The sequence below is a fragment of the Melanotaenia boesemani genome, chromosome 5, assembly GCF_017639745.1.
Source record: "Melanotaenia boesemani isolate fMelBoe1 chromosome 5, fMelBoe1.pri, whole genome shotgun sequence".
Lineage (NCBI taxonomy): Eukaryota > Metazoa > Chordata > Actinopteri > Atheriniformes > Melanotaeniidae > Melanotaenia > Melanotaenia boesemani.
The window spans coordinates 26803838-26830961 of NC_055686.1; the positions used below are offsets into that span (position 1 = coordinate 26803838).

A 27124-nucleotide genomic window follows, 5' to 3' on the forward strand; every position below is an offset into this window, starting at 1 on the left:
CATTTTATCCTCCTTTATATATGAAGATTCTGACCATCTTTAAGTGACCCGTTTGATATATTAAATAACTTTGTTTTTGTTCTATGAACAAGTTGCCCTGATCTGCTGCTATAATTTAGACATAACCTTTTATGGAAAGTGACAATATTCAGGAATATTTACGATGAACTAATAGTGTTGTTTAATACTGCTATTAAATGTGAAATTAAGTAACTGTCACTTCCCTACTTTGTACTGTCCTTTCTTGTCATTTCAAGCCTCTCTAGAATCCAGCAAATTATTATACGTAACCTCAATCTGCTTTACATGGAAACGCATGGTGCAAAAATATACTGCAGGCAGAGGCAGAAGTATTACCATGACGTGACAAACCAGAAGTACGGAATTCACAAAAGATCTGAAATAATTGCAAAACTCAGTACAGAAAACAGTTTGTGACACACCAGTTCCTCATTATGCAGTTTCAGTCTTTGTCACTGTTTTAGCAACTTCTTTTTTTCTTTAAATTTAAAAAATATATCTTAGCATGTTGGACCCGCCTCTGGCCTGATGGTAGAAATAACCATCCTTTTTTTTAGTTTTATCAATAGGTTGATTGAGCACACTCAACCCATTTCTGGTACCTGTTTCCTGAACATTAAGACATATGTTTTTATACATTATAAAAGCGCTTTGTTCACCACTCTCTGCTGTCACTTAACAGCCAGTAAAACTAGAAATGTCCTCATTCACAGGAAGAGCAGAGCTGTCCACACCATCCACACAACACGTCCCTTATCAATAGGTATTGTAATATGTCTTTAGGATTTATATTAATTAAGACTTTGCACAGACCTCTGTACATGAAAACAGCTAAAATGTTTCTGCCGTGGACAGGAAATGTAACCATGACAACCAACTGCTGCGGTCAAAACTACCAACGCTGTCTGAGCTCAGTGTAAAAGGGAAGGAAACGAAGGGGGTTTTTATTTAAGAAGAGAAGTTAGAAAGACATTAGTCTCACATGCATGTCAGATGTAACGTCTCCTTCATCATTACTGTTGATGCACATTAGAAGACTTTCTGACTGGCTGTGCAGCAGGACTGGATGTGATGATGGATCACTCTTTTCTCTGTGTGCTGGGGTTATTCTGTAAGTACATCACTGACTTTCTGTCTGCAGATGATAGAAAATATTTCTATATAGTGAGAATGACTGTGTATCATTGGTTTAATGTGTTTCTCTGAGAGCCTGAGAAGAACAGAGCTGTGTGTTTCTTGCTAATCAGATTGTTTAAGCAGCAGGTGTCTTGGTCCAGGTTAGACTGAAGAAGTGTGTAAACAGCATGTGTGTTGTTTAAGTTGTAGAAATGTTTTTGGTTTTAATGCGCTCCTCTTTTTTTGTTGTTGATCTGTGCTTTTTCTTTTTTAAAAATGTTTCAGTTTATCATCAGTTTAGTAAATCAATTGAGGTTTTCATCTTTAATGCAGTGCTCCGTACGTCTTCTGTCACTTTGAGGTGTTGTCATGTTTCTGAATTGTGTAATGCATATGTGCATATATTGCGCTTCTATCAGTGAATAGAAAGTTAGACAAGTAATATGTCATTAAGATGTTGGGACACCATGAGCCTCCAGAACAACTTGTGTTTCTTTTTTCTCTTTTCTGTACATTGATGGGGTGTATTTATTAAAGGAATGAGATGCGTCTCTGACCCTGAGCCATGAGTGTTTCCCCATATCAGTAATAATAGCAACATAGCAAAAAGTTGCTTCGCATACAGGTTTGCAGACAAAACAAAGAGTCTCATAAACATCAATGTACTCTCAAAATAAAAAAAAAAAGTGATTTACTAGGGGTGTGTATATTCTGGCACACCCCTCTGCCAGAATATGCACCTCTATGGACCTACAACTGAAGGTGGTCCATAAATGGTGCGGTATGGTTTAGTTGTATGGGCTCCTTTTATAATGGAAACACACAAAATAGCGTTCCAGATTAGCTTTCGTAAAAAATTATGTGAGACAGTACACAGAAACTGTTTCTGAAGAGGTTCTGACATTAGTCAAGATGCTGAAGTGAAAACCATTTAACGATTTTCAGTCTAATTCTTTGGACAAATTGAAAGGGAAGATTTAAAGCTTACAGTCAAAGGAGTTGATGATCAGGTGGAGAGATTCTGAATAAAAACATAGCTGAGAAAAGACCAGTCGGCTATAAATTGTGGTCTTTAAAATGTGATCTTGTGATTAAATTGGAAAATAAATTATTTTCCTTGTGTTTAAATGGTATTGAGTAATATATTTAGGTAGCCTCTTACAGTGATAGTCAAATGTGTAAATCCATCTCATCCAACACTGAAACAAGGTGCAAATTTAGAGCCAGCAGAACCTCAGTTGTCTTAAACATCATGGTCTAGTGTCACCACTTTGTGGTAGAAAATGGGATATAAATTCACACAAAGCACAAGCAGACCAGAGAATTTGACACCCAGGGACCACCAGCTCAGGATCTCCAGCAGGTTTTAGATCAAGGATCTAACAAACATACATTATGTGATTATCTAATTCAAACTTATTTCATTCTTCTTATTATATGAGCTGTTCTTCTCAGTTCTGTGCAGGTATCAGATCCACTATATTCTTGCAAAAAAAATGGTTTATTTATGTGTACACAAATCACAAAATCTCTTAATTTTATTTTGACCTTATGCTTTCATGAAATGTGGGTATTGTGCTTGTATTTTACATGTTCTTGGGTTTAGGTTTGATGGAGTCTCTTGGATGGAGTTTTTCTTGTTTCCTGTTTTATTTTGCAAAGTAGTTTCCTTTGTGTGTGTGTGTGTGTGTGTGTGTGTGTGTGTGTGTGTGTGTGTGTGTGTGTGTGTGTGTGTGTGTGTGTGTGTGTTTGAGATTTACTTTCCTATCTCACCTGATCTCTTGCTGATTGTACATAAACAGCAGTTGGTGTACTGACACTGTGACAGTGGACAATCAATGCTCCGTGGATCTGGAGTTTGTAACGGTTAAATGCATGCCTATGTATCGTCCAAGGGAGCTAACGGTGGTGTTTGTGACAGTTATTTTCCTTCCGCCTGATGCAAATGCTAACGTGGCTAATGGACAGAGGTGGGTAGAGTAGCCAAAAGCTGTACTCAAGTAAGAGTACAGTTACATGTAAACAAAAGTTACTCAAGTAAAAGTAAGAGTAATGATCCAAATACTTACTTGAGTAAGAGTACAAGAGTACACAGTGAAAAAAGTACTTGAGTACCAAGTTACATCTTATTTATTAAACAATCAACATGCATTGAGCTTTTACAGTATTCCGCAATCTCAACTCACAAATAAAATCAAGCAGGAGCTTATCAAATGTAGCTTGTGTTACCCCCCCTGGGGAAAAGTACTGCTTGATCTTGGCAGACTTCATTTTTTGATCATCAGAGGCAGTGGACTTCCTCTTCTTGTTTGACTCCATCAACTTTGAGTATTCCGTTAACTTGTTGGGATGAACTCTCTGTTGACAGACAAAAAAAGTATTAAGCAATTACAAGAGAGACCAAAAACAAAAAAACTAAACTTTGGGGGGGGGGGGGGGGGGGGGAACTGCTGGATAAAAAAAATAAAAATAAAAAAAAATATATATATATAAATATATTTTACCATTTAGAATTTGTGCATTCTAAATGGTAAACAGCACAAGACTGATATAGAACACAAATTTTTGAGATTTTGTTATCAAATCACCATAGATTCTCAACTCCATGATTTTTATGTGCAACAATAAACCAAGAAAAACACAAATAGGTGCCCAATGCTGGTGCCTGCTGCACATGTTCAGAATATTTGGTCAAACCAAATTGCAGGCTTAGTTCATGTCCATAATAGAGGGCAGGACTGTTTTTGTAGGCTTTACATGATCAAAATTTTAGGGGCCGATCAAGGAGTTTTAAACAAAAAAAAAAAAACTATCACCAATCCGATCACGAGGATTCAAATGTTACCATTTAAATAACTTTTTACCCATATTTATACATTTTAATGAGTTTCTTAAAAACGATTTCTGTTGAAAATGTATTTGTCCAGAGCAGACTGAGATGAAAAGGTTAATCATCAATAACCTCTAATGGGCATTCAAGTTTAATCAGGACCAACAATAAATAATCTGAGACACAAATAATGGGCACAACAACTTAGCTTCTTGTCAGTAGGCTACTTTAATGCAAATTAAATTACTTTTCAAGTATACTGCAAAAAAGAGCAGTGATCTGTCTCAAAACATTTATATAAGTCATTCATTTTTTATTTTCTGGACTGCCTGTATCTATTAAATTATTTAGTCCCAGTAGTGAGACGTCTCCATTTTCTTTGTTACAAAAAAAAAGTTTAATCTGAAGTTGAATGACTGCTTTACGTTCTTGCAGCGTTTATACTTTGAGCTATTTTCAGATATGCATTATGGAATAGGTGCGGTAAGTCCATCTGATCTTTAACCTGAGTTATCTTTCCAAACATGCCTTGCGGACTTATTTCGTTCTGGCCACGTCCAGTGTCAGCACAGCCTCCCTTCAACTATGTCCGCAACGCTTTCTTGTGCGTTCAGCCCGTTCAGCCAGAACGACGCGCCGCAACATCTCAGCTTTTATGGCTGTGCATGTCTGCTACAGCTCCAGATCAACGAGCGGACGTTTATAAAAGCGGAACGGTATAAAAGAATAGGTCCGCACCACAGTGCTTTCCAGGGCAAGTCAGAAAGGGGCTTACTATGTGATGGGCATATAATAAGGTGTATTTATTTATTTAATGTAAACAGCATCACTAGCAAACGGTGTCACAGTGCAGCTGAAACAGGAGCAGTTTCACAATGACGATGACGTCTAATATATATTTAACAATTTCTCACACATAAACACCAAATCCAGATCCCTCAAATGGAAGCAATTTTAACACAGTTTGTTGTTGGCAATGCATGACGAAGATTTGATAAGTTTGGCTTAAGCACTATGGTCGGAGGACCTTCACGAAGGCCATCTAGCCTACCGGTAACAAACAGCCGCATTGTTGACGTTCAAGTTAGTGTTCCAAGCATGTGGAAAAAGTAGCCCGGAATTTACGGTAATTAAGTAAAAACTTCTGCTGACTGAGTAAATAAATGTATTTATAGAGCGCTTTTCACAGATAAAAATCTCAAAGTGATGAACATAAATGCAAGAAGTAAAACATATAAAACAACATAGAGCTAGCATAAAACTGAGTGCAGGGTTAGCTAAGAAGTTGGAGGGAAAAAAAACTTACCGCGACATGCTTCCTTAGATTTGATGTTGAGTTCTTGTAGGCAGATATTTCCATCTTTTTTGGCTGGCAGAGGCAGCAGCACATAACATAGCTGTTGTTTTTAAATGAAATAAAAGAAAACATAGCCTCTATGTGAGGCCATGGATGAACTGCCTCCTCCTCCACGGGTTGATCTGTGTCCGCCATGTCATTCAATGAGAAAAAAGTGCGCACTGTGCATCGCATCTTTCCTGATTGCCCGGCCGGAAGACCCGACTTTCATGGTCAATACTCGATTGGTTGTAGGGGTTACGGAATAATACATGAGAGCTATTAACCAATGACACGGATCCTTTTGAAAATGGGTGCGTACACCACTTTTCTGAGAACAATATAGCTATTTTTTAAAGGGAAAAAACTGCTGACAGTAACGAATTCATTGATTTTGATAGTAACGGAGTAAAAGTAAAAAAAATAATCAAAGATGTACTCAAGTAAAAGTAAAAGTATTCCAAAATAAATCTACTCACAGAAGTACATTTTTTTCAAAAATGTACTCAAGTAAATGTAACGGAGTAAATGTAACTCGTTACTACCCACCTCTGCTAATGGACTACTATACAGCAGCATTAGCAAACAGCAGAACAGACACGCCGATGCAGTACACATCTTAGCAGGGGATTTTAATCATGTGGACTTAAAGTGGACACATCATGCTTTTAAATCCTTCCTTTTCACAGGTAAATCATTAATTTTAATCATTAATTTTAATTGCAGTTAATTTATCATTAACTGCAATGCTTTGGTCTGAATTCCTGGTTATTCTAGCTCCACACACTCCTTGTTAACCCCTGTTCTGAGGCACGTCTTCAGAGCGACTCGTTTCCGTGCGGTCTCTTTAAATGTGAATGAGGAATTTCATGCCCCGCCTCCCTCCAGGTCGCGGAGAGTTCCACTCCACCCCATTTGGCCATATTTGTAGTTTGATAGCAGTGATATGATTATCTATTAGCAGAGAAACATTTCATTGACAAGTTTACTAGAAATGTCAACAAAGAAAAAAGCGTCCGTCCAGCCTTACATATTCGAGTCCTCCTCTCTCCCTTTCTATTTATCCCTCACTGACAAGTTCCCCATACACTTCCATGTATTTTTCATCATCCCATGCCATCTCTACCAGCTGTTGTCTCCCCATCCTGAACACTACTTTTTCCCCTCTACTACAATATGAATAAGATACACAAGGCCTCAACATTGTGAAGGAGTTAACTAACGCAAGCATCAAGAAAGTCACTGAATACATTTGGATCGTGTGTTCCACAAATGCAAAAACCAAAGCCAAATCATTTTATTCAAAGCACACAGTACAGTTATATCCTCAGGTAGGAAGCTAAAAGTTAGCACACGGCACTAACAGAAGCAGAACGCACAATGCTATCAAAACAACTGCCGGTACATCATATCAACACACAAAATGCATGTCTAAAATAAAGCTTGACGTAATTTTTTGCATTATTTGAAGCTTACCGCTTTGCTGTGTCCATAGTTTCAATAGAGAGAAGGAACTGAACCCTCATTCACACGCAGTCTTTCTGCAAATCCATCTTAATACTGGTAGAGTTTGCTGAAGCACTCGTCCTTGAAGTGTTTTGTGCAAACAAAAAGGACTTTCCCCACTGATGTTGGTACATTTCCATGAAAAATTAAATCCAACCAGGGACTCCGAAGAGGCTCTGATGCCGGTAGGCGATGTAAGGATTTGTGTGAGTTGATACACTCAGCAACCGCCCATTTTGACTTGTCTACTTATAACTTCCGCATAACTAAACCTGGGCTACAAAATCGCTTCCGGGAAAAAAAAAGAAATTAAAAATTGGACACCCGGAAGTCCATGACCTTATTTAAAAGATCCACAGCAAATACTGTTACGTAATAGATAAGAAAACGTAATAGAGATCAGAGAAAACTAAACAGACTGAAAAATGTGAAAGAAAAAGAATATAAAGATATATACACGGCATCAGGAGAGAATGTATTTAAATTTTCTGCATTGATAAACACTTATGGTGCACAAAAACATGTATTTAAGGGCTTTAAAGGTGTTTTTTTCATGTTATATCCCCTTTAAAACAAGTGCTCCCTAAGCTCCACCAGCACGTGAAATGTGCCACCAGAGGAGCTAATACACTGGACAAGGTAGCTAGCATACCTTGGCCAGTCAGACCACATGTCTTTGCTTATGATCCCTGCATACACCCCCCTCCAAAAAACAGCTCCCAAAACCAGAAAGTCTGTAGCAGCTTGACCTGATGATGCCTCTGATCAGCTGCAGGACTGCCTCAACAGAACTAACTGGGACATTTTCGACAGTCTGTTATGTGCATCAAAAACTGCATAGATAATGTCACAGAAACACCGGAGAAATAGTGCTGGTACAAATGTCAAAGCACAGAGGATTACAGTGCCAGCTTCTATTAACAGGCAAGAATGGGCTTTCAATAGGTTACGATGGATTTCTTTGTAGAAGTCGTCCATGTTTCCTGCATAGAAGAACTGCAAAACCCACAAAAACTATATCCATGTTTTGACTAACCACATTCTTCTAAATAAACTTGCCCACGTTCACCCAATCATCTAGTGTGACGTTGTCAGCAATCACAGGGCCCCGAGTAGATCTGGTACCTGCACCTGCAATAAGCCTGGACACTTTGGCTATAAAACACACTTTGCTTGTTTTCCCAGATGTCTGCTCTGTCATGGTAACCAACAAACTGACCAATATTTTCACTCATGGATTATGTTTTAAATAGTGGCACATGTAATGAAGTGCTCTTCTATTCAAATTTTCCTGGTCACAAACATAGGACGGGACTTTACAGGAGACTGCACACTGTCCTCAAGCATCCCAATAACATTTTTTTTTAACATCAGTTTTGCTGGACCAGAACTTGTGAACCAGTTTGCATATTTTTCATCTGGCCCTAGTGTGTGTTTAAAATACATGGTGCAGTGCAGATGGTCAGGCCTATCTGAATACACATCATCAGCCATCTTTTTCCACTGCCACTACAGATCTGGGACCACTACAAATTAGGTCTAAAGAATAATGATATTGGCTGCGATGGACTGGTGACCTGTCCAGGGTGTACCCTGCTTCTCACCTGCTAAATGCTGGGTTAGACTCCAGCTTCCCCCGCCGCTTAACTTGACAAAGCGGTATAGATATTTGATGGATGGATGAATAATGATATTGTGGTACATCTGTCCCTTCCAGCACATTTTGGTCTGCACATCTGCATATTTAAAGTCCTCCTTCTAAGGCGAGTACTCCCATTTGGAATGCACACATTAGATCTTTGCCAAGCAAATTCACTGGACAAGAGGATGAGATTTTCAGAGATGCTCTTGCATCTCATCTGTTTTCAAATCAGTAATTGTCAAAGGCTCAGAAAACCAGCTTGTAGTTATCTGTCCATTAGCAGATTTCACCATAACTTTCCTCTGAGTCATTATGATTGGTTTGATCACATTCTGTGGTCTTAACACTGAGTGTGTTGCCCCTGAATCACAGAGACTAACTTTAACTAACTAAACTTTACATCTGTCAACCATCATTTCTACTTCTGGTCTATGCATATAAAACAACAAGATGGAATAATCCTTCAACAGTAACTCTTCACATTCTTCAAATTCAGGTTTTTGTGAGTATCAGCAGAATCTAGTCACACCTGTTGTTAATCACTAAAGTCCAGTCCTTTCCTTTGTCTGCAGTATCTTGCCCAATGTCCTGATTCCAACAAACATAACCCACATCACTGTCATTAAATCTGCCTCTGCCACGTCTACGTCCTCTGCCTCTGTTCTACTTTGACTTATTTCCCTGCATCAGATACAAAGTTGTTTCTCTTGACACTCCAGTCTCAGGACTCATCCTTATATAGCCCATCCTCCTTGGGAACAGTTGTCACATCCACTAATGCAGGACTCCATAGTCAGGCTTCACGTTGACCAACCACAGCAGAAGGCAATAAAGTTCTTTGATGTGTTTTACAACTGTGTTCACTCCCAGGGGCACTAAAGAATACAGTGTCATGTAAAACAGTTCTCATCACAATCATGAATAACTAGCTGCGTCTCTCACAGATTTATCACAATATCAATAATCAATCTACAGGTTTTTTCCATCAGGGGTTCTGGTCTAACCAGTCCACTATTAATGTAAAATATTCTTGTCAGTCTCTTCATGTAGTCTATTGCTGCTTCATCATCTTTCTAGGTGCATTTATTGATATTAGTTCAGTCAGCTGCCTCTGATATTTTGTTCTTATTCTTTCAAAAAAGGCATCTCTCCTCTGGTTCAAAGTGACATCATCCATCATCATTATAATCATCCAGCAGGTTCCAGTTCCCAGACAAAGCATGCCACTGAGGACCCAAAAAACTTCTCAACACTCTCTCAAGATCAACACTATTCAACCTGAAACTCTGTTGCAGTCCTTTCACATTATCTATGCAACTTTCAACATCCTCCCAGGGTTTTAGAATTCCCTGAGTTGCCTGCATTATATCAGCATCGGTCCAGGCTCTGTACACATACATGTATCTTTGATCCACATCACCTGGGTTTGGATTTGGAAAAGGGGTCAAAGAATATGTCACCCCTGCAGATTCATCACTAGTGAGTGATGAGGGAGTGGGGAGAGAACTCTCACACAGGAATCTCCTGCAGTCCAAGCTCCAGGACCATGAAATGCTGGACATGGTTGAGGCTCTGCTGTGGGACCTAAAACTAGTTTGACATTCTGATTCTGTTGCTGTTGACCATCACCATGGGGTGTTCTTACTCCTGCCACAGCATTTATGTCCTTGTGATCTTCCAGAACCATTACTGGTGCAGCAGTCTGCAAATCCAGTGCTTCTCTCTTCATCACTATATTTGCCATCCATTAGTGGTGTTTACCTTACACTCTGTGACCTTCTTGCCATCTATAAAAACCATCCTATCTATGAGGTTGTGGGTTCAACCCTAGCCTGTCAGTGGGGGAAGTTGTCACCCCATCTTGGCCACCTAGTAATTCAGACAGATCTAAGACCTTACAGCTGTGGATACAAGAGTGACCCTAGAGTGGGCCTGCCCCCTGCTTCATAGGGTGGGGGTGTGTAACAAACTAGTGATGTCATTAACTGATTGAGCCAGATATGTTGAGTTTTTATAACCCCGCCCCTTCTGACAGAAACGTAACATGTTGAGTTTTCTTGGCTAATCATTATTATTGCATTGCACAATGTAGAAAACTATTAGAAACAATTTATTTGTTTTATTAATGAGACACTGTTTATACAAAACATAAAATGATAATTAGTCATTACTAAAAAGTTTATGTTCAAACAAATTCTGGGCTAAGAGTGTGGAGTCACTTTGTCAAGTAAAACAAGCGCACCCTGAAGAAGGTGAGGACTATTTGCTATATTCTATTGGCTGGAGAAGGTTTGACGGAAAGCTATTTCAGCAAACCAAGAAAGAGGAAAAAATATCCAAGAGTAGAAGTTTTGAGAGAGCAGAGAAAGTGTCTGAGTGTGAGGGAAAAAGACCAAGTCTGAGCGCAGAGTTTTGAAAGGAAGAACAATATATTTGAAAGCAAGAGGGACTTTCTGAGTGTGAGATCAGAGTTTTGAGAGAGGGCAAGATGATATTTGAGTGTGGAAACCAGAAATCTTGTTTCAAAGCAAACAATTATGCTCTTGATTAAAGATAGAAAAATACCCCCATATACCAGGGGGTCTTCTTACTCCTGCCACAGCATTTATGTCCTCTGGATCTTCCAGAACATTACTGGTGCAGCAGTCTGCAAACCCAGTGCTTCTCTCTTCTTTTTCTCTAATTTCTTTCTTTTTCTGCCCCCTTCTCTAACTTTAGCAACCATCAACCAATCTTTCACTTCAACCAAACCTCATTTCTTTCCTTCACATTCTCACTACATTTCTTCTCCAATTCATCCACCAATTTCTGACATCCATCCATATTCTCATCAAACTTAAACTTTCTTTCTTAAACTCTTCAAACTTTCTCCAACATTCAGAAAATTCAACTACTCACCATATCTGAAGTCATGGTTTGGACTAGTCGGCTCCCGTTACTTTCCAAAGGTTGGCACATTCTGGCCCCTCTTGATGCAGCCAATTCAGACTGGGGGTCTTTATAGTAAGGAGGTCCTGGACCTCCCTAGTGAAGCTGAAGAATGAAACATGTTGATAACAGCAGCCTATATAATTTAGATATTGTTTGCCTTTATTTTATATATTTTGTTAATATTCATGGTGTTTACTAGTGAAACAGCTGTAAAATCTACTAGTCATCAGTCAGTCATGCACACATCTTTAAAGATAGATCAGGTTCAGATATCTGGAAAGAGTAAGGAAGCAAGGGCTCATTTCATATCTTTTAGGTACTTGGTAACATATTAGTTAATTACACTTTGATGCAGTGTTTCTTATTTCTCCTCCTCAGGGCCCACTGCCCTGCATGTTTAGAGGTAACCCTAAACACACCTGCATGAAATGAACGGCTGGTTAACAGGATTTTAAAGAACTTGCAAATCTCATAAATCTGAATCTTTGTGTTGGAGTAGGAACATGCCAGACATGCAGGGCAGTGGGCCATGATGGCCTGGCTTGAGAAACACGGCTTTAATTAATATAGATATGACTGTGTGAATGCAGTTAAAGATAGAACTGAAAATTTTTCATTGCTATATTGTAGCTTCAAAGACTTTTTTAATTTTTCATTTTTTAAATGAATGATATGATACGTCCTCCATTTATTTTATTTCACCTGCGTGGACGTTATGTTTTCTTTCTTAAAATATATTTTTCATAAACTATATTTCTGATAATTCTATACCTTATATAAAATGAGTTATAGCAGAAAAAAAACAGTTTTTATTAACTTGTTTACATGTTCTATTGCGTAATAATTTTTTATGAAATGTACAAATAAAAAAATGAAGCATAAACTTTTTTTAGGATTAAGATAAATTATGAATTCAGATCACTTAGGATTAGTAAAGTGCTGGAGCTTCAATAAGATCCTATTTTTTAATTTTAATTAATTAAACTGTTTCCACTTTCTATAAAAGTCACATACCAAATGGCTGGAGGCAGTTCTGGAGTCTCAGAATTCAGGGAGACTCACTTCTGCTTCAGGACACTATTTCTGTTCAGTTCGAGCTCCCTCACTTCCTGTGGGTGAAGTCATTGCACAATTAAAGCAGATTTTAACCATAACGGGAAGCCATGTAAAAAGTTTCTGCTTTGTGGTGGTGAAACACTGAAGAGAACTAAAGTTCATCTCTGTGACTTTATGAAAAGAAACGGGGATATTTTCTGTTGGTAAGAGCGTGTGGATCATCATCAGCTGTGCAGTTATCAGTGAGTATGATGTTGTTGTCAGTATCAGCAGATCATTTATTCCACACTGAAAGATCTTCGCTGTTTATTTTAAATAAGATGATATGGACGTGGACATGAACATGATTGTTCTACACCACCGGGTGAGTTTTAATCCAGTTTAGGAGAAAATCAGCAAAGTAAATAATTTATTCATTAATGTTAGTTGCAGATCTTTAAAAGTCAGGAGGAAACAGATTTCAGAGTAATCTGTTTTATACTACACGCATGTCTCCTTCTGATGTCTCATGAAGACACTTCTGAGTGAAAATCAGTGTAGTTTGTCTTTAAGACAAATAAACTAGCTGTCCACACACACTGATGTCTTTTATATTTTTTCACTTTCAAAGAGACAGTTTGATAAGGAGACAGTTCCTTTGCATGTGCTGATTTCTTTATTTTTGTTAGTATTAGTTGACATGGTGATAAATCCTAGTAAACAGTGAACCAGCATCCTGATGTAAATATCTGAGCTGAGCTTGAAGTTTCATCATTAAATCACGAACACACCAGTTCTACTCTGTAGTTGTACAGGCCCACAGTAAGGACCAAAACTGTTCTTCTGTTTTCTAACAAAACCTTCAAACTGAAGGAAGATGTACTTGTATTTTTACATGTCGGTGGATGAACTCATGTTTAGTCATCTCAGGGATAATAAGACCCATCATCTGACTGAGGTAATGAGCATATTGCAAAAGAAAAGAGTTTCATGTTGCAGTCAGGAAACAGTGACAGACAGAAGCTCTTTAGACATCCACAATGTCACATCATGAATCATCATTTTACACATTTACTGACTTATTTATTTTTTTACATTGTGATTTGTGTTTTTCTGTATTTCTTGCTTTTGTGCATGTGGTTGTTATGATGTTGGGTTACTTCATTTTTAAGTTTACTAGTATTTATTTGAGATCACATAGAAACCTTTAAATAAGAATCCAACACGTTTCAGGATCAGCAGGACAGGAAGTGTTGACACACACTAAACCATGCTGTGTTTAAAGGAAGGAAGCTTTGTGTTAAAGCAAGTTAACAAAGAGAGAAGTTAGAAAAATCCCACATTTATTATTTACACTACTCATGTTTTAACTTTGGTTTCTCTGCTGGTCTTGACTTCTCTCATGTTTTACTTTCATTTTTCTGTCTTTGTAAAAGGAATTTGTCAGAAGTGTGAGGATTAGTTGAGAGGATGGGACTCATTTTATTCTGTGTGCTGGATTTATTCTGTGAGTATGACATGAGGACTTCTTCTGTTTAAATCATGGATATTAAGAAAACTGGATCAGATGAAATTAGGTATCAGTCATTTTCACCAGTGTCTGAGAATCTGAATGAAGAATTTGGGTGTTTTGTAGATGGGATTTTGTAATTTAAGTTAAATATCTGAGTTAGAATTGATGTTTTTTACCATTATATGTGCTTATGTTGTACTTTAAACAACTCTGGTTGCAAATGTTGATCCTTTGTTCATTTCTGTTGTTTCTACCTGGATTGCAGGGCTGTATACACTCCTCTGCACTGGACACACTCAAGGTGACACACTTTAGTTTTTCAGTTATTTTCTTTGTAAATGAATCTCAGCCTGTTGCCTCACTGTTAGACACAAGCTGACTTTTTTGTGGATTATCAGATAATTTCATTGTATATATCTACACAGTGTGTCGGCTGGCAAAGTGTACGCAGGTGTTAAACATTTGTTGTTGTTTTCTAGGAGCTGTTCTGACCATTGATCCTAACTGGTCGACTTTTTATACTGGAGAGTCTGTTACCTTCATATGTGACATGAAGGAAGGAACAAACACTGACTGGGAATACAAAATCCTCAAGGATGGTCAAGAATTCTTTCACTACAACTCACATTCACTCTACAGATTAAGACCTTTACATATAAGTGATGAAGGTGAATACCAGTGCTGTGGTCGTCTAAAGACTTCACGTTATTCAAAGTGCAGTAATAAGATCTTTTTAAATGTTCAGGGTAAGTCCTCTGTTCTTTCAACATGACTAATTTTACTGTGACTAACATTTTTTAAGCTGTACATATGCACATCTTTCTTTACATGAACTTTAAATGTAAGTGTATTTATACATTTTGTTAGGAAATCATGAAACTTGAGGACCAAACATGATTTAAAAATGGTTTTTAATGAAAGTGACACATTTCTGTCATGTTTTGTTGAGTCATGTAAACTGAACATTGTTGATATTTCATGTTTTATGTCTTTGCAAATTGTTTGTGTTTTTGGACGATACAACAGATAAACCCAGAGCAGAAGTGACAGCAGGAACAACAACCATATCAGTAGGAGGCAGCGTGACACTGAGCTGCTCTGTGGACAACTCTGCTGGATGGAAATACCAGTGGTTCAGACGAACCTCACACACTTCTGAATATCCCCTTAAAACAAATGATGAACAAAACAGAATCATCAGTGTGTCACAGGGAGGAATCTACAGGTGTAGAGGAGAGAGAGGAGATCCAGCCTTTTACTCTGATATGAGTAATGATGCCAGTATTAATATAATCTGTGAGTAATTATTTTATATATAAAAACATGAATTATTTTATATGAAAGTTACATGTAATATTTTCTGATGATATTTCTGTTTGTGTTTTTCTGTTCATATCTATGGAAACAGTTTCCAACCAGGTTGTTGTAACACGACAACCTGACTGGCCTCAGATTTTCAGTGGAGAGAAAATCACTCTGACATGTGAGATCCAGGGAGGAGAAACCACTGAGTGGATGTGTGTATGGAGACATCTTGGGGCAGTTACACCGTGGAAATCCAGTAAACAGTTTACTTTTACTGTTTCTGAGCGCAGCAGTGGAGACTACCAGTGTCAGTGTAAACGCAGAGATGACTCATATTCTTCTACAAAGTGGAGTGAAGCCATCAGACTGTCAGCATCAGGTCAGTCATGTTTGCTGTGTGTTATGTCCAGTTTCTACATTGTGTAAAGTTATAACCATTGGGGCGGGTTGAAAACTCCACAAAATATGTTTATTTAAAAAACAAAAAAAAGTTGTAAAAGAAAGTTATCAAAGTTATTTGTTATTTTTAAAAAGGGACAAATGTTCGGCTCTGTGGTGTTTTTCAGACTTGTTTTACTGATTAAAGGTTTCAGGAAAAATCGAGGTTACCAGGATAGGAATAAATTAACTAGTTCCACCTTCTCATTGACTTCACTAAACCCCAGAGCACTGACGGATTGAATGAATGAACAAGTTGTAGCTTTATTTATGTATTTATTTTTAACTAAGGGTACATATGGGAAAATATTGTATAACAAATTCCGATGAATCTCATTTATTCACTTTTGGATCTAGTTTATAAAGTTTGGGGCTCTTAGGCCCATAAAAGACAATTCAATGTGAGGGAAATGTCCAGATGTCTTAAAAAAGAAAAAAAAAAAAAAAAAAACATGACCAAACACCCTTAAACTCATATCGGCTTGGATATGGTCATCATTTTTATTCACAACGACTCTGACTGGTCAAAGCCTCTGGGACCCTCTTTGGTCTTTGGGGAACCCCTTGAAAACATTGATCTAGCAGACTAGGGACAGAAATAAATTCATGGTTTTCCTACAGATGTAATTAATGCATTGGCTCATAAATTAAGGTTCGGCTTTAATGCGAAAGTCCAGGTTTGTGGAGGAAAGACTGAAGTGCTGAAGTTGCGTGAGCTCCAACCCTGAGACTCCAACTAAATGCTCAAATTTAACTTTGTGTTCCTTTTAGTTTGACTGAGTTTAAATGCATTACAAAAAAACAAAAAAAAAAAAACATTTGCCTTGGTGAATCTCCACATTGTTTAACAAGCGTGTTATTGAGTGTTGACCTTCTGTTTGTTTTCAGGTTAAATTTTTTTTAACATCATTCAGCCAAGTTAAAAGTTTGTCCAGATAGGTTTGGATCGTTTTTTTGTAGGTTAGTAAAAGAATAAAATGTTTCAGCTCTGCAGTCATGAAGCACCTTTTAATTTAGTAATGATAAAAATAATTATTTCCATTTCCCTTATATGTGATGGTAAACTACAGTATTCTGTATTTGTTTATTAGTTTACCAGCACTCAAAATAAACTTTCATATCTAACATGTCCAGCAGCTTCAGTTTCTCATAGCAACACAGAAGTGGATCTCAGAAGTTACTGACAAAAAGTTTTTGAACAGGAAGGAATGAATCGATAATGTTGAGAAAACTATGGTTAATACCAATAAAATAACTGAGTCATCTTTATACCAAATGTAACAAGCAGTAAACCAAAGATACCAGCGTAGCTCTGATGTCAGAGAAAATCCTGATTGTTTAAAATATTAAACTATCTAGCAATTACTGTCACGATTCAGCAAACTGGACCACAATAATTGTCAGGACTGATGATTGGGTGATAAAAGGTTTTTATTGTAAATATGTTGAGGGGAGCCGAGTCTGGTCTCACAGTCCGCTAGCCTGAGAAGGTAGGAGAACCAAGGTGAGATAAAGCTTTATCAGGCGGGAATGTGTAAGATAATGCTTACGTACCAGCAGAGGGGATGGAAGCCGGCCGGGGGTTTTTCAGGAACCGAGATGGCAGCAATGGGGCTCCGCTGGGGCTGTGGAAACTGCTGAACCAAAAACAGTTAGTTGTGTCTCATAGTGACAAGAGCTGAATTATCCACACTGGATAAATCCTCCAGAAGGATCCAGGTAATTTCTCCAGATTATCCAGAAGGGAGAGAGACAGGTTCCGAAATCCAAATCCAAATCCTGGAGACAGTCCAAGGGTCAGAGTACCAGCAGAATCAAACGACAGACGGAGGTACCAGACAGGGGGCAGGCAGAGTCAGGATATCCAGGTCAAAAAACAGGTCAAAGATCAGGAACAGGTTGGCAGGCAGAATATTAGGGCTGGAAACGTGCAAGGATAAACCAAGATGATCTGGCAGGGAAGAGATGTCACAGGCTGGTATTTAAAGCACATGGTGCAGGTGGAGCGCAAAAGCAATCAACTGTGCTGGAGGGAGAATGCCTTCAGGGATGCCTGGGAAATCTCAGTGCCAGCTATACACCGTGACAATTACATATATCTTCATATTTGCATATATTAAAAGATTTTAGGCTTATTACATATTTTTTTATTACCCTATAAAACTGTTGCCTCACTCCAGTCAATTCATTTACACAAACTCTCTCTTCAACAGAAAAACCCCGGCCTGTCCTCTCTGTGTCTCCATCATGGCTGAGTCCTGGATCCTCAGTAACTCTGAGATGTGAGATTAAACCTCCGTCTGCAGGATGGAGGTTCTACTGGTATAAAGCTGTTCCTGATCTGTCACACCGGTATGGCCCTTACAGCTATGATCTGCTGCCTGGTAGCTCCAACGGGACTGCTGGTAGTTCCACCATTGTTCATGAACAGACACACACAGCAGGATATGTATGTAGAGCTGAAAAAGTGGACCGTGTTTATTCCACTGATCACAGTCAACGCACATTTGTCTGGTCTGAAGGTCAGTTTGAATGTCTGTTTAATGCTTTCTGTCTCCATTAACCCTGACCTTGCCTACTGGTATCTGTGGTTCTGCACTTTTAAGGTTTTACAGTAATAGAGATTATTAGACTGTCGAGCCATGACAGCATCTTATCCATCCATCCATCCATCCATCCATCCATCCATCCATCCATCCATCATCCATCCATCCATCCATCATCCATCTATCCATGCTCATTCCAAGCAACTTATCCACTAAAGCTTTTAATACTTTGACTCTTAAGTATTTATGAAAATGTACATTTGCTTTCATTGTTTTTTAAACTTATTGCAGAGCATTTTTTCTGACTCATCATAATTGTTTTTTTTTACAGATATTCATCCAGCAGCATCTCTTACAGTTAATCCTGACAGAGTTCAACACTTCAGTTCTGACCCTGTTTCACTGAACTGTGAGGGAAACTCCTCTGAGTGGAGAGTGATGAGTCTGGTTAACAATGTCCTCTCACAGTGTTCTTTCTGGGGGACAATGAACGGACAAACATGTACTTTTAAAACATGGTTCAGTGATGCTGTGTATTGGTGTGAGTCTGGATCAGCACTGAGCAATGCAGTCAACATAACTGGACAGTTTGATTGTAATTACATGTTTTTATTATTACATTTCGCAGTTTGGAACTTAAAATCATCATTAGAGAATACTGGATAATGTATACTAATTAGATAAATAGTATTATCATCCAGTTTTTACTTTTAAGCTGTTAAGTGGTTTGAATTTGCTAAAAAAATTAACAGAATTAACATCTCTAGTCATTCCTATCTAAATAAGATGCTCTTTTCATTATGCAGGTAATCTGTGGAGAAATTATTTTGCTAATAAGTAGAACTGTTTATTTTTTTCTTATTTTTTGTTTTCATTCAGTCCTGTACAGAATATATACATTTAAGAAAAGCACCTTCTAATAAAGAGGATTGAAAACATACAAATATGAATCCATGGACACTCAGGTGAATGTTTTATCTCTGCGTCTGTTTTACAGCTGGTGGTGTTATTCTGCTGAGTCCTGTCCAGCCTGTGACTGAGGGAGAGTCCGTTACTCTTGGCTGCACGTCGAGGATAAAAAATATTCTTTCCAATGTGCTTTTTTATAAAAATGGCCAACTCATGCAAAACGATACCAGAGGGGAGATGATCATGACAGGTGTGTCAAAGTCTGATGAAGGCCTCTACAAGTGTCTGCACTCAGGAAATGAATCTCCACAGAGTTGGATGGCTGTAAAACGTGAGTAAGCTACAGTTTAACTACAAAAACACAAGGAACAACTCCCAAACAGTTGTATGACTGTGTAAGATGTAAATAAACACAGAATGCAATTATTTGCAAATCCACTGAACTATTATTTTATTCACAACATAACAAAGAATACATGATGTCCTGTTTAAATAGATGCAGTACATTGATTAGCTATATTGATGAATTATGCAAGGCCTTTCCTGAGGGAACAATAAAGCCATCTGGATGAGAGAATATTGTATGTTTATAAACCTTTCAGCATTGATGGGAATTTCCAGATGGGCAAGCTCCACGCATACCATCACAGATCACAGATACATCACAGATACAGGTTTTTGAGTGCTGATGATATTCCTCACTAATTCCTCTCCTCTTTAGTCTGGAGGAGACACTGTTCACAATCTAAGCTTTCAATTTGTCTGACCACAGGAAAGTTTTTCACTTCACTTCAGTGTCTGAAGGCAAAAGCTCATGAACTTCCAACACCAGTTTTCAGCCATGTGCCTTCCACACAGAGATGTCTCCAGATCCTCTGAATCTGTGAATGACATTATTCTCTGTAGATGATGAAATATTCAGAGTTCTGAAAGACAAGTGGTCCCCAACCCTGGTCCCACAGGTCATAGCCTGCTGCAACTCACTTGATTCAAATTAGAGGCTCATTAGCAGACTTGTGCAGAACTTGTTAGAGAAACATTTAATTTGAATCAGGTATTTTGCAGGAGGGGCATGTCTAAGACCTACAGGATAGTGTGCTTTAGGACCAGGGTTGGGAATCACTTATTCACTTATAATTATTTATTTACTTATTTACAAGGATAGTGGTATTCCCAAATGTTTTCATATCCAGAAAACTCAGAATTTTGAGGACATTTATGTTCTCTTCAATAGTGCAGTTCTTTAAAATTAAATTATAAAATTGTAAAATTGCAGTGATGTTGTAAGTTTTTTTTTTTTTTTTTTAAATAACATGATAATTTACAAATCATTGTATTGTATTAAAATACTTTATATTGCAGATTTTGCCCTATCATAATTTCCCTGGGGGGGAAATAAAGTATTTTTTTCATTTATTTAATTAATTCAAGAACAAAGAGGGGATTTCTTTCCTGAAAGAGGGAGCTAAAGATCACAAGCATCCAATGCTGATCTTCAGCCATGTTCCTTTTGCACAGAGATGTTTCCATATTCACTAAATCTGTGGATGATACTACAGTATGTACATTAGATTATGGAATATTCAGATTCTTTATTGTGCCACAATTTCTCAATTTTTTTTCACATATTGCAGAACTTTTGCCCATCTTTGTTTCTGAGAGACTCTGCCTCTCTATTATGCTCTCTTTACATCTAATTCTGCAAATTTCTTTTTGTTGATTAATCTAATAACCATTTACAACTGCAGCTGTTACTGTTTAATAACAGATTTTAAGATGATATGTTAAAGATGAGCATGTTTTATGTAATATTAATATATCTCACTTTCAACATTTACTTTTTAATAAATAAATGACAGTAATATTTTGTATATGGCCATCCAGATTTGTGGAATATAAATTAACTATAAATGATATAATTTATAAATTTAGTTGACATTACTATGTACAGATCTACACATATTTTGCTATATACAAATATCTAATCAAAATCATTTTCTACTACAGCAGCTTCCAGGACTGAAAAGACTTCATTTGTGACCAGTTTGGTCGTTGGGCTGCTTTGTGGAATTTTACTGATTTTTCTTCTGCTGCTGTTGTGTCTTTACAAACTGTCAAAGGGTGAGACATTTTCCAGACTGATTCATTAATTTCACAATCACTAATTTCTTTTCTGATTACTGTCTGTTTAGCAATAGAACACTTTACACTAAAACATGTAATCTCATCATTTGCAGGTTCATTCTTCACCAGGTTGGTAGAACTTTCCATTTATGACATCCAGTGGTTGTGTGTTGTGTGTGTGTTTAATCTGCAATATTTACTCAATGTTTCTCTTACAGCACAAACCAGAGCTCTGCTACAGACAAGGATGAAGCTCAACTCAACAAAAACACTTCTCTTCACGGTAAACCTGAACCCCAACATTCCTTCAACCATACTCTTCCCTTTAAACATTTTCTAATATGTTCATTTCTAGTTCATTTATTTTAAAATGAGTTAAATCAGTATACTTTATATAGGTTCATAAAATTATTAATCTGAACTTGACTTGATCAATTTTTAAGGTAACGCTAGTGTCTACGAGTCAGTAAACGGCCCAGATGATGCTGGAAATGATGCGGTATATGCGATGGCAGGTAAACTGAAAAGTCTTTGGGGGTTTTCTGAATTTATATATCTTCCTTTTTTTTAGAATTTAATTTTATAAGCTATTTCAACTCATGTGGAGCTTAGACACAAATCCCTTCATTTATTTATTTATTTACAAGACATGTACACTACCAGTCATTAAGAGTTTTTAAATAATAACCAAATCAAATCAAAAAGACATAACAGCGACCAGATACTAACTCACAGGAAAAATGCAAAATTTATTTATTTTTTTTTTATAATTATCGCTTAGTATTAAAACCCACTAGACAACTCAGTGACTGTGTCAGCATGCAGAGCATGAGAAACAAGGAGTGATCAGTGATGAAGAGTGGTGAGTGAGATCATGCAAATGCGACCTCGCCTCCCTGGGCCGGGCCCTCAGCAGCAGACCCGGAGCACCAACCCAAGCCACCCCACCACAAAGACGACTCCAGCCCCACCCGAAGGGCGGCAGAGGAGAGCCCCAGCAAGAGCCCCCCACGGTCCCGGGGCACAGGCCCCAGTGGGCCAAGATCAGCAGCCGCCGGCCCCGCCAGGGACCGGCCCACCCAGGGCAGCCCAAGCGAAGGGCCCAGTGCCCCAGGAGCCCAGAGGCGGCCGCCCCACCTCCCAAAGGCAGAGGGCCCGCAACATGCCTAGGAGGACCAGGCCCCCCCAGACAGCCACCCGGCATAGGCCAGCACACACCCCGATGTTCCAGCCGCACACCCCGGGAACCAGGGTGCTATCGGCCCCCTCCCCCCACTCCCCATCTACTTCAACCTGCATCCCATATAACCCCACACTCACACCCTCCCCCGTGCCGCACCCACAATCACTCACCACCACACAATCACGCCACACACAACCCTCCCACCATGCCCCGTGGGGGACACCCCAGGAGGACCAGCGGACAGCGAGCCCCAACCCCCATAGAGCCAGCAGCCCACCAGCGCAGCCACCCTGGGACCCGGCCCCCGGGGCAACCACCCCCCCCATCCCCCCCGCCCGCCCCCAGCCACACACAGGAGGAGCAGGGGTGTAAGAGGTCCCCAATACCCTCTCCCTCCCCGCTCCTGACTGTTTATGTAGTGTGTGTTGTGTGCAATTAAAATTGACTCTTAATGACTGGCAGCCCTGTTTTTTTTTTTTTTTTTTTTTTTTTTTTTTTGTTTGTTTTTTTTGTGTGTGTGTGTGTTTCTGCTTTTGTAAAAGTTTTAGGAAACTTTCTGATGTGTTCATGTACAGGTGTAACAGTTTGTTGTCTGGTGATGGTGTGGATTGAAGGGTCGTTTTCCTTCTGTCTGTGATCTTTTTGTATCCTTTCTTCTTTCCGTTTTTTCACTTTTTTGCTATTTTCCATCTTTTTCTGTCCCCTCCGGTCAGGTCCAGCAAGATTACATAGATTCTGTGATTCAAAGTAAATAAACAAATAAATTAATCACATTATTAAGAGGAGCCTTACCCATAGGCCTCCCCTTGGCAGAGCAAATTTGTTCAGCACGATACAGCAACCAGATTATCATTTTGCTTGCTATGATGCTGGACAGGACAAGTTAAAAAAAAAAAAAAAAAAAAAAAAGACATGTACACTACTGTTCAAAAGTTTGGGGTCACTTCCCTATTGAATCCCATGGCAAAGTGACCCCAAACTTTTGAACGGTAGTGTATATTCTGTTTAAAATAAATTAATCACAGTTTAGGCTTGTAAAATGGGTCACCCCAGAAGCCACAACTGGCTTAAAAACAGGGCCCCAAAACAAAGTACATATCTAGTTTATCCAAATCTAGAACCCTAAAACTACCTAAAATCTGACACCTATATCTTTTAAATATGATTGAAAATATTAAGTTTGTAGGTCTTTTCACATCAGGCATCTTGCACGTACAATCATAATCATATATTATAAATGGAAATTTATTGTAATTTATTTACTTATTTTTAAACTTAAAATTAGTAAGAGTATAATACTACGTGTGCGTTAATAGTAATTAATGTATGTTTAAACTTCTTGTCAAAGATGGATAGCCATTTTGACTCCTTTATAGAGTCTTTTTCGAAATCTGAGGATACTAAAACCTGCACATTTGAGTTTACGTTTCTTTCCTTTTAGGAGTTGTTTTCTTCTTGTGTTATGTTTAGGGTGACTAACAGGTATGAGATGACAGAATCTGTTATTTAGCCTAAATACTACATCATACATAATACAAGCATTATGAAAGATATCGCACTCAGTCAGTTTCAAAAGTCCATATTTATATATATATTAAAAAAGTGGATCTCAGGGTGCATTGAACCTGGAGCATGATATAACTCGTATGTTTTTCTTCTGTAATATTAGTGATTTCTCGAGGTAGCTCGGATACGTGTTACACCGTATGACATTACAGTAGTTTATATCAGGTTCAAATAGAGACCTGTATAAGGTTAAAGAGCTTCAAGATGAAGAAAATTCAACTGAGATGTCATAAATGTGTTACAAGATTAAAATCAACAATTAAAAACTTCTAAAGGTTTGTTTTTACCAGCAAATATATTCTGTATTTAACATGATGTAGTAATAAAAATAAATTTTAAATAACTGGGCTATTCCATCAAATAAAATAAATCTAAATTTTCTCTAGTCAAACTAATGATTTAGCTGATTTTCTGTTTTCTGCAGAGAAAATAGAGTTGAGAACTCCTGGCTGAGCTGAAATATACTGTAATAACTGACATATAAATGACTGTGCCTAAATATTTGAAATGTATCTATATTTTAGATGAATTCAGCGACGTCACATATTCCGCAGTTGAGCTTAAAACCATCACTAAGAAGAGTGAGTATTTGATGTCACAGTGAAAAATCCCATTCAATAAACAGAAAAACAACAGCTGAGATGCTTATGTGGGCCTGTTGTATCTAAACGAAGTACAATAACCTGATCTATCTGACAGGAGAGAATAAGAAAGCAGAGGAGAAATCTGTTTACTCTGCTGTGAAGATAGGATCATCTACGGACAAGAACCATTACAACAATGCAGCTTTCTTTGAAGGTCAGTGTTACATACCATGTGACAGGTCACATGTTTTAAATATTCACTAACTCCAAACAGATGTTTTAGAGATGACTGTGGTGTGCATGTGTTAACTAAAGAAAATTTAAAAAGGGGAAGGAGCCAGCTACTGGGCTTATTACTAAGTAAAAGTGACACCCAAGATAAATGTCTGGTGAAAGCAGATTGACTGGTTTCATCAGTCACTCATAACAAATGCTTCAAAATCTCCAACATACTTTATCTAAAAGTTGTTTCCTGGAAACATGTAACAAGACATTTTTCATGTGAGCTGCTTAGAAATGAGGTTGTAGCAGAATGTGAAGAGCTCATGAGATAAATGTCGAAATATAGATGCTGTAAAGAACATAAAAAAATCAAATGTGGCTTGTGGTTTTTTGTTTTAGATGACAGTATGCTGTATGCACAGGTGCGGAAATAAAACAAAGGTATGTGAAGTCTACATCCACCTGCTGCTGCACCTGTTGTAAACTGTACCTGTTGATCAGCTTTTATCAAAGACAGACATTCATATTATTGAATGATCGCTACGACATCCAGCTAATTTCACGATGTAGAACTTGTTTTCTGTTTTCAACATGCATTTGAGAATTTACTTGTGAAATTGGCACATTTCAAGTTAAAAAAAATGTTACTTGCAAACCTCACAAACTAATAATCTCATTATTCACAGGAAAATCAGCTCCTGCAGCCAATGAGGCGGTTTGTTCAGAAGTTACACCAGAAAACAAACTTGATGAAGCAGGAATGGAATAACATTCATATTTGTCACATAAGCAATCTACTTTGAAAGATGTTATTAGTTCGAATTATTATTATTATTATTATTATTATTATTATTATTCCATCAGGCCAAAAACAGATCTGTATTGATAAAGTTGCCAGAATTGACTAAATAAAACTATGTCTATTTTAATATAAGTCTGTGTACAAAAAACACACAACTACATTATATTCTTGTAATACTGTAAATATTAGTTTATTGTATGAGCTAAGATTTAATATTAAGTGTTATGAAAGTCAGCCGCTTTTTACACGATCTACTGTCAAACACTTTTTGTTATATTAAAAATTAGAGCAGTTTCCTGAGTTAAAGTTGACTGCTTACTGAAATATGTTTCTATTTTTGTTTTGTTTGGCCTTTTATTTAAACACATGCATAAATAAATATTTTATTTGGCCCCTGCAGTAATCTCATAGCTGTGTATTTAATGTATGGCATTGTAAAATCCATTAAGCTTTTTTGTTCCAAAGCTTTTCTTTATGTTGTATTATCAAATGGTTTGCTTGTTTTTCAATAAAATTTAACCGATTATATTTTGCAGTGTACACACATTATTCCTGATTGATGTGGGGTTCTTTGTGTTTTAGGGTGATAAAACACATCTAAGTACATCTGTAGATAAACCTACAATCTTATATGCTGTATGTGTTTTAACTTAATCAGATATTTTCTGTTGTATGTTTTACACTTGAAGATGGGGAGCAGATTAAAACAACTCTAATAACATGTTAAAATATTGGACATCCTCATTTTTACTAAACTCAGACATAACCTGGCAACTTGTTGATAGAAATCTGATCTGAAAACATGTTTATCAAAGCAGCTTTTACTGTCATGTTATCACCCAAAATGCATTGTATTTTTAACTCCATGTTTTATTTTAACTTTGCAACTTTGCAAGTCACATATGTGCAAATGTATATTAGTGCACATAGCACAGTCAAAAATATGGTTACTGCCCAAAAACTTTCCGCTATTACTACATGCTGCTGATTTAATCAGAAACAGGAAGAGTTCTTTAACAACCACAAAAAGAAGCATGTGAGGAGGTCGTTGTCTGGACGCTTGCAGCACAAAACAAACAAACAATGCTGCTGTCCATGGTGCTGAAGGCAACACAGCGGCTCACCTGTGGCGTATGCAAGAGTTAATTAATTAAATTAAATTAATTATTAAATAAACAACACTTAGAAATTAATGCTACATCTGGAAAACATCTGGACCCTTATGGAAAAAATAAATATAATCTGAAATTGGACTAATTTTGGGCTCCAGAAGATCGGCTGAATGTCTGTAGGGGAGCTCTTCTGGTTTAAAGAGGAGCCAAGCTCCCCTAAGCTCCCCATAATTTGAACCCTGATCAAGTAATATAACTTTAAATGGACCTTCAAGCTGACTTTGGTTGACTGTGGCTGTCATTTTTGTTGACAATGAAAGTTTAACTAACTACAGGAAACTCATGAATAATATTAAAACATTATAGTTATAAACACTGAAGTTCACATAGAGGACTGTCTGAG

The 27124-nt window shown here is 37.7% G+C and overlaps 2 protein-coding genes across 6 annotated transcripts in view; one reads left to right on the forward strand and one right to left on the reverse strand.

The window, feature by feature from the left end:
• The window catches only part of LOC121639986 (Fc receptor-like protein 5), a 907115-nt gene that overhangs the window by 262386 nt on the left and 617605 nt on the right, over positions 1-27124 (reverse strand). The window lies entirely within an intron of this gene.
• LOC121639998 (Fc receptor-like protein 5) lies at positions 970-26393 on the forward strand. 5 transcript variants are annotated; one of them, XM_041985639.1, is made up of 16 exons: positions 970-1132; positions 13854-13924; positions 14196-14231; positions 14410-14676; positions 14954-15226; positions 15339-15614; positions 17887-18195; positions 18551-18814; positions 19217-19459; positions 21136-21249; positions 21366-21381; positions 21471-21535; positions 21696-21767; positions 24526-24582; positions 24701-24799; positions 25494-26392. In XM_041985639.1, the coding sequence occupies exons 2-16, from the start codon at positions 13888-13890 to the stop codon at positions 25574-25576; spliced, it is 2211 nt and encodes a 736-aa protein (XP_041841573.1). In that variant the 5' UTR covers positions 970-1132; positions 13854-13887; the 3' UTR covers positions 25577-26392. The 5 variants fall into 5 exon arrangements, with proteins under 5 accessions (XP_041841573.1, XP_041841577.1, XP_041841576.1 ...); XM_041985643.1 differs by lacking the exon at positions 13854-13924 and adding an exon at positions 25207-25248 and having other exon boundaries at positions 25494-25543; XM_041985642.1 differs by lacking the exon at positions 13854-13924 and having other exon boundaries at positions 21139-21249; positions 25494-26393.

Bases quoted from the DNA above. Each gene is read 5' to 3' on its own strand.
- LOC121639998 (XM_041985638.1), top strand. From the start codon at position 1,093: ATGATGGATCACTCTTTTCTCTGTGTGCTGGGGTTATTCT. The intron at 14,232-14,409 runs GTGACACACTTT...GTTGTTTTCTAG, and splicing joins CTGCACTGGACACACTCAAG to GAGCTGTTCTGACCATTGAT. The intron at 18,815-19,216 runs GTAATTACATGT...TCTGTTTTACAG, and splicing joins CATAACTGGACAGTTTGATT to CTGGTGGTGTTATTCTGCTG.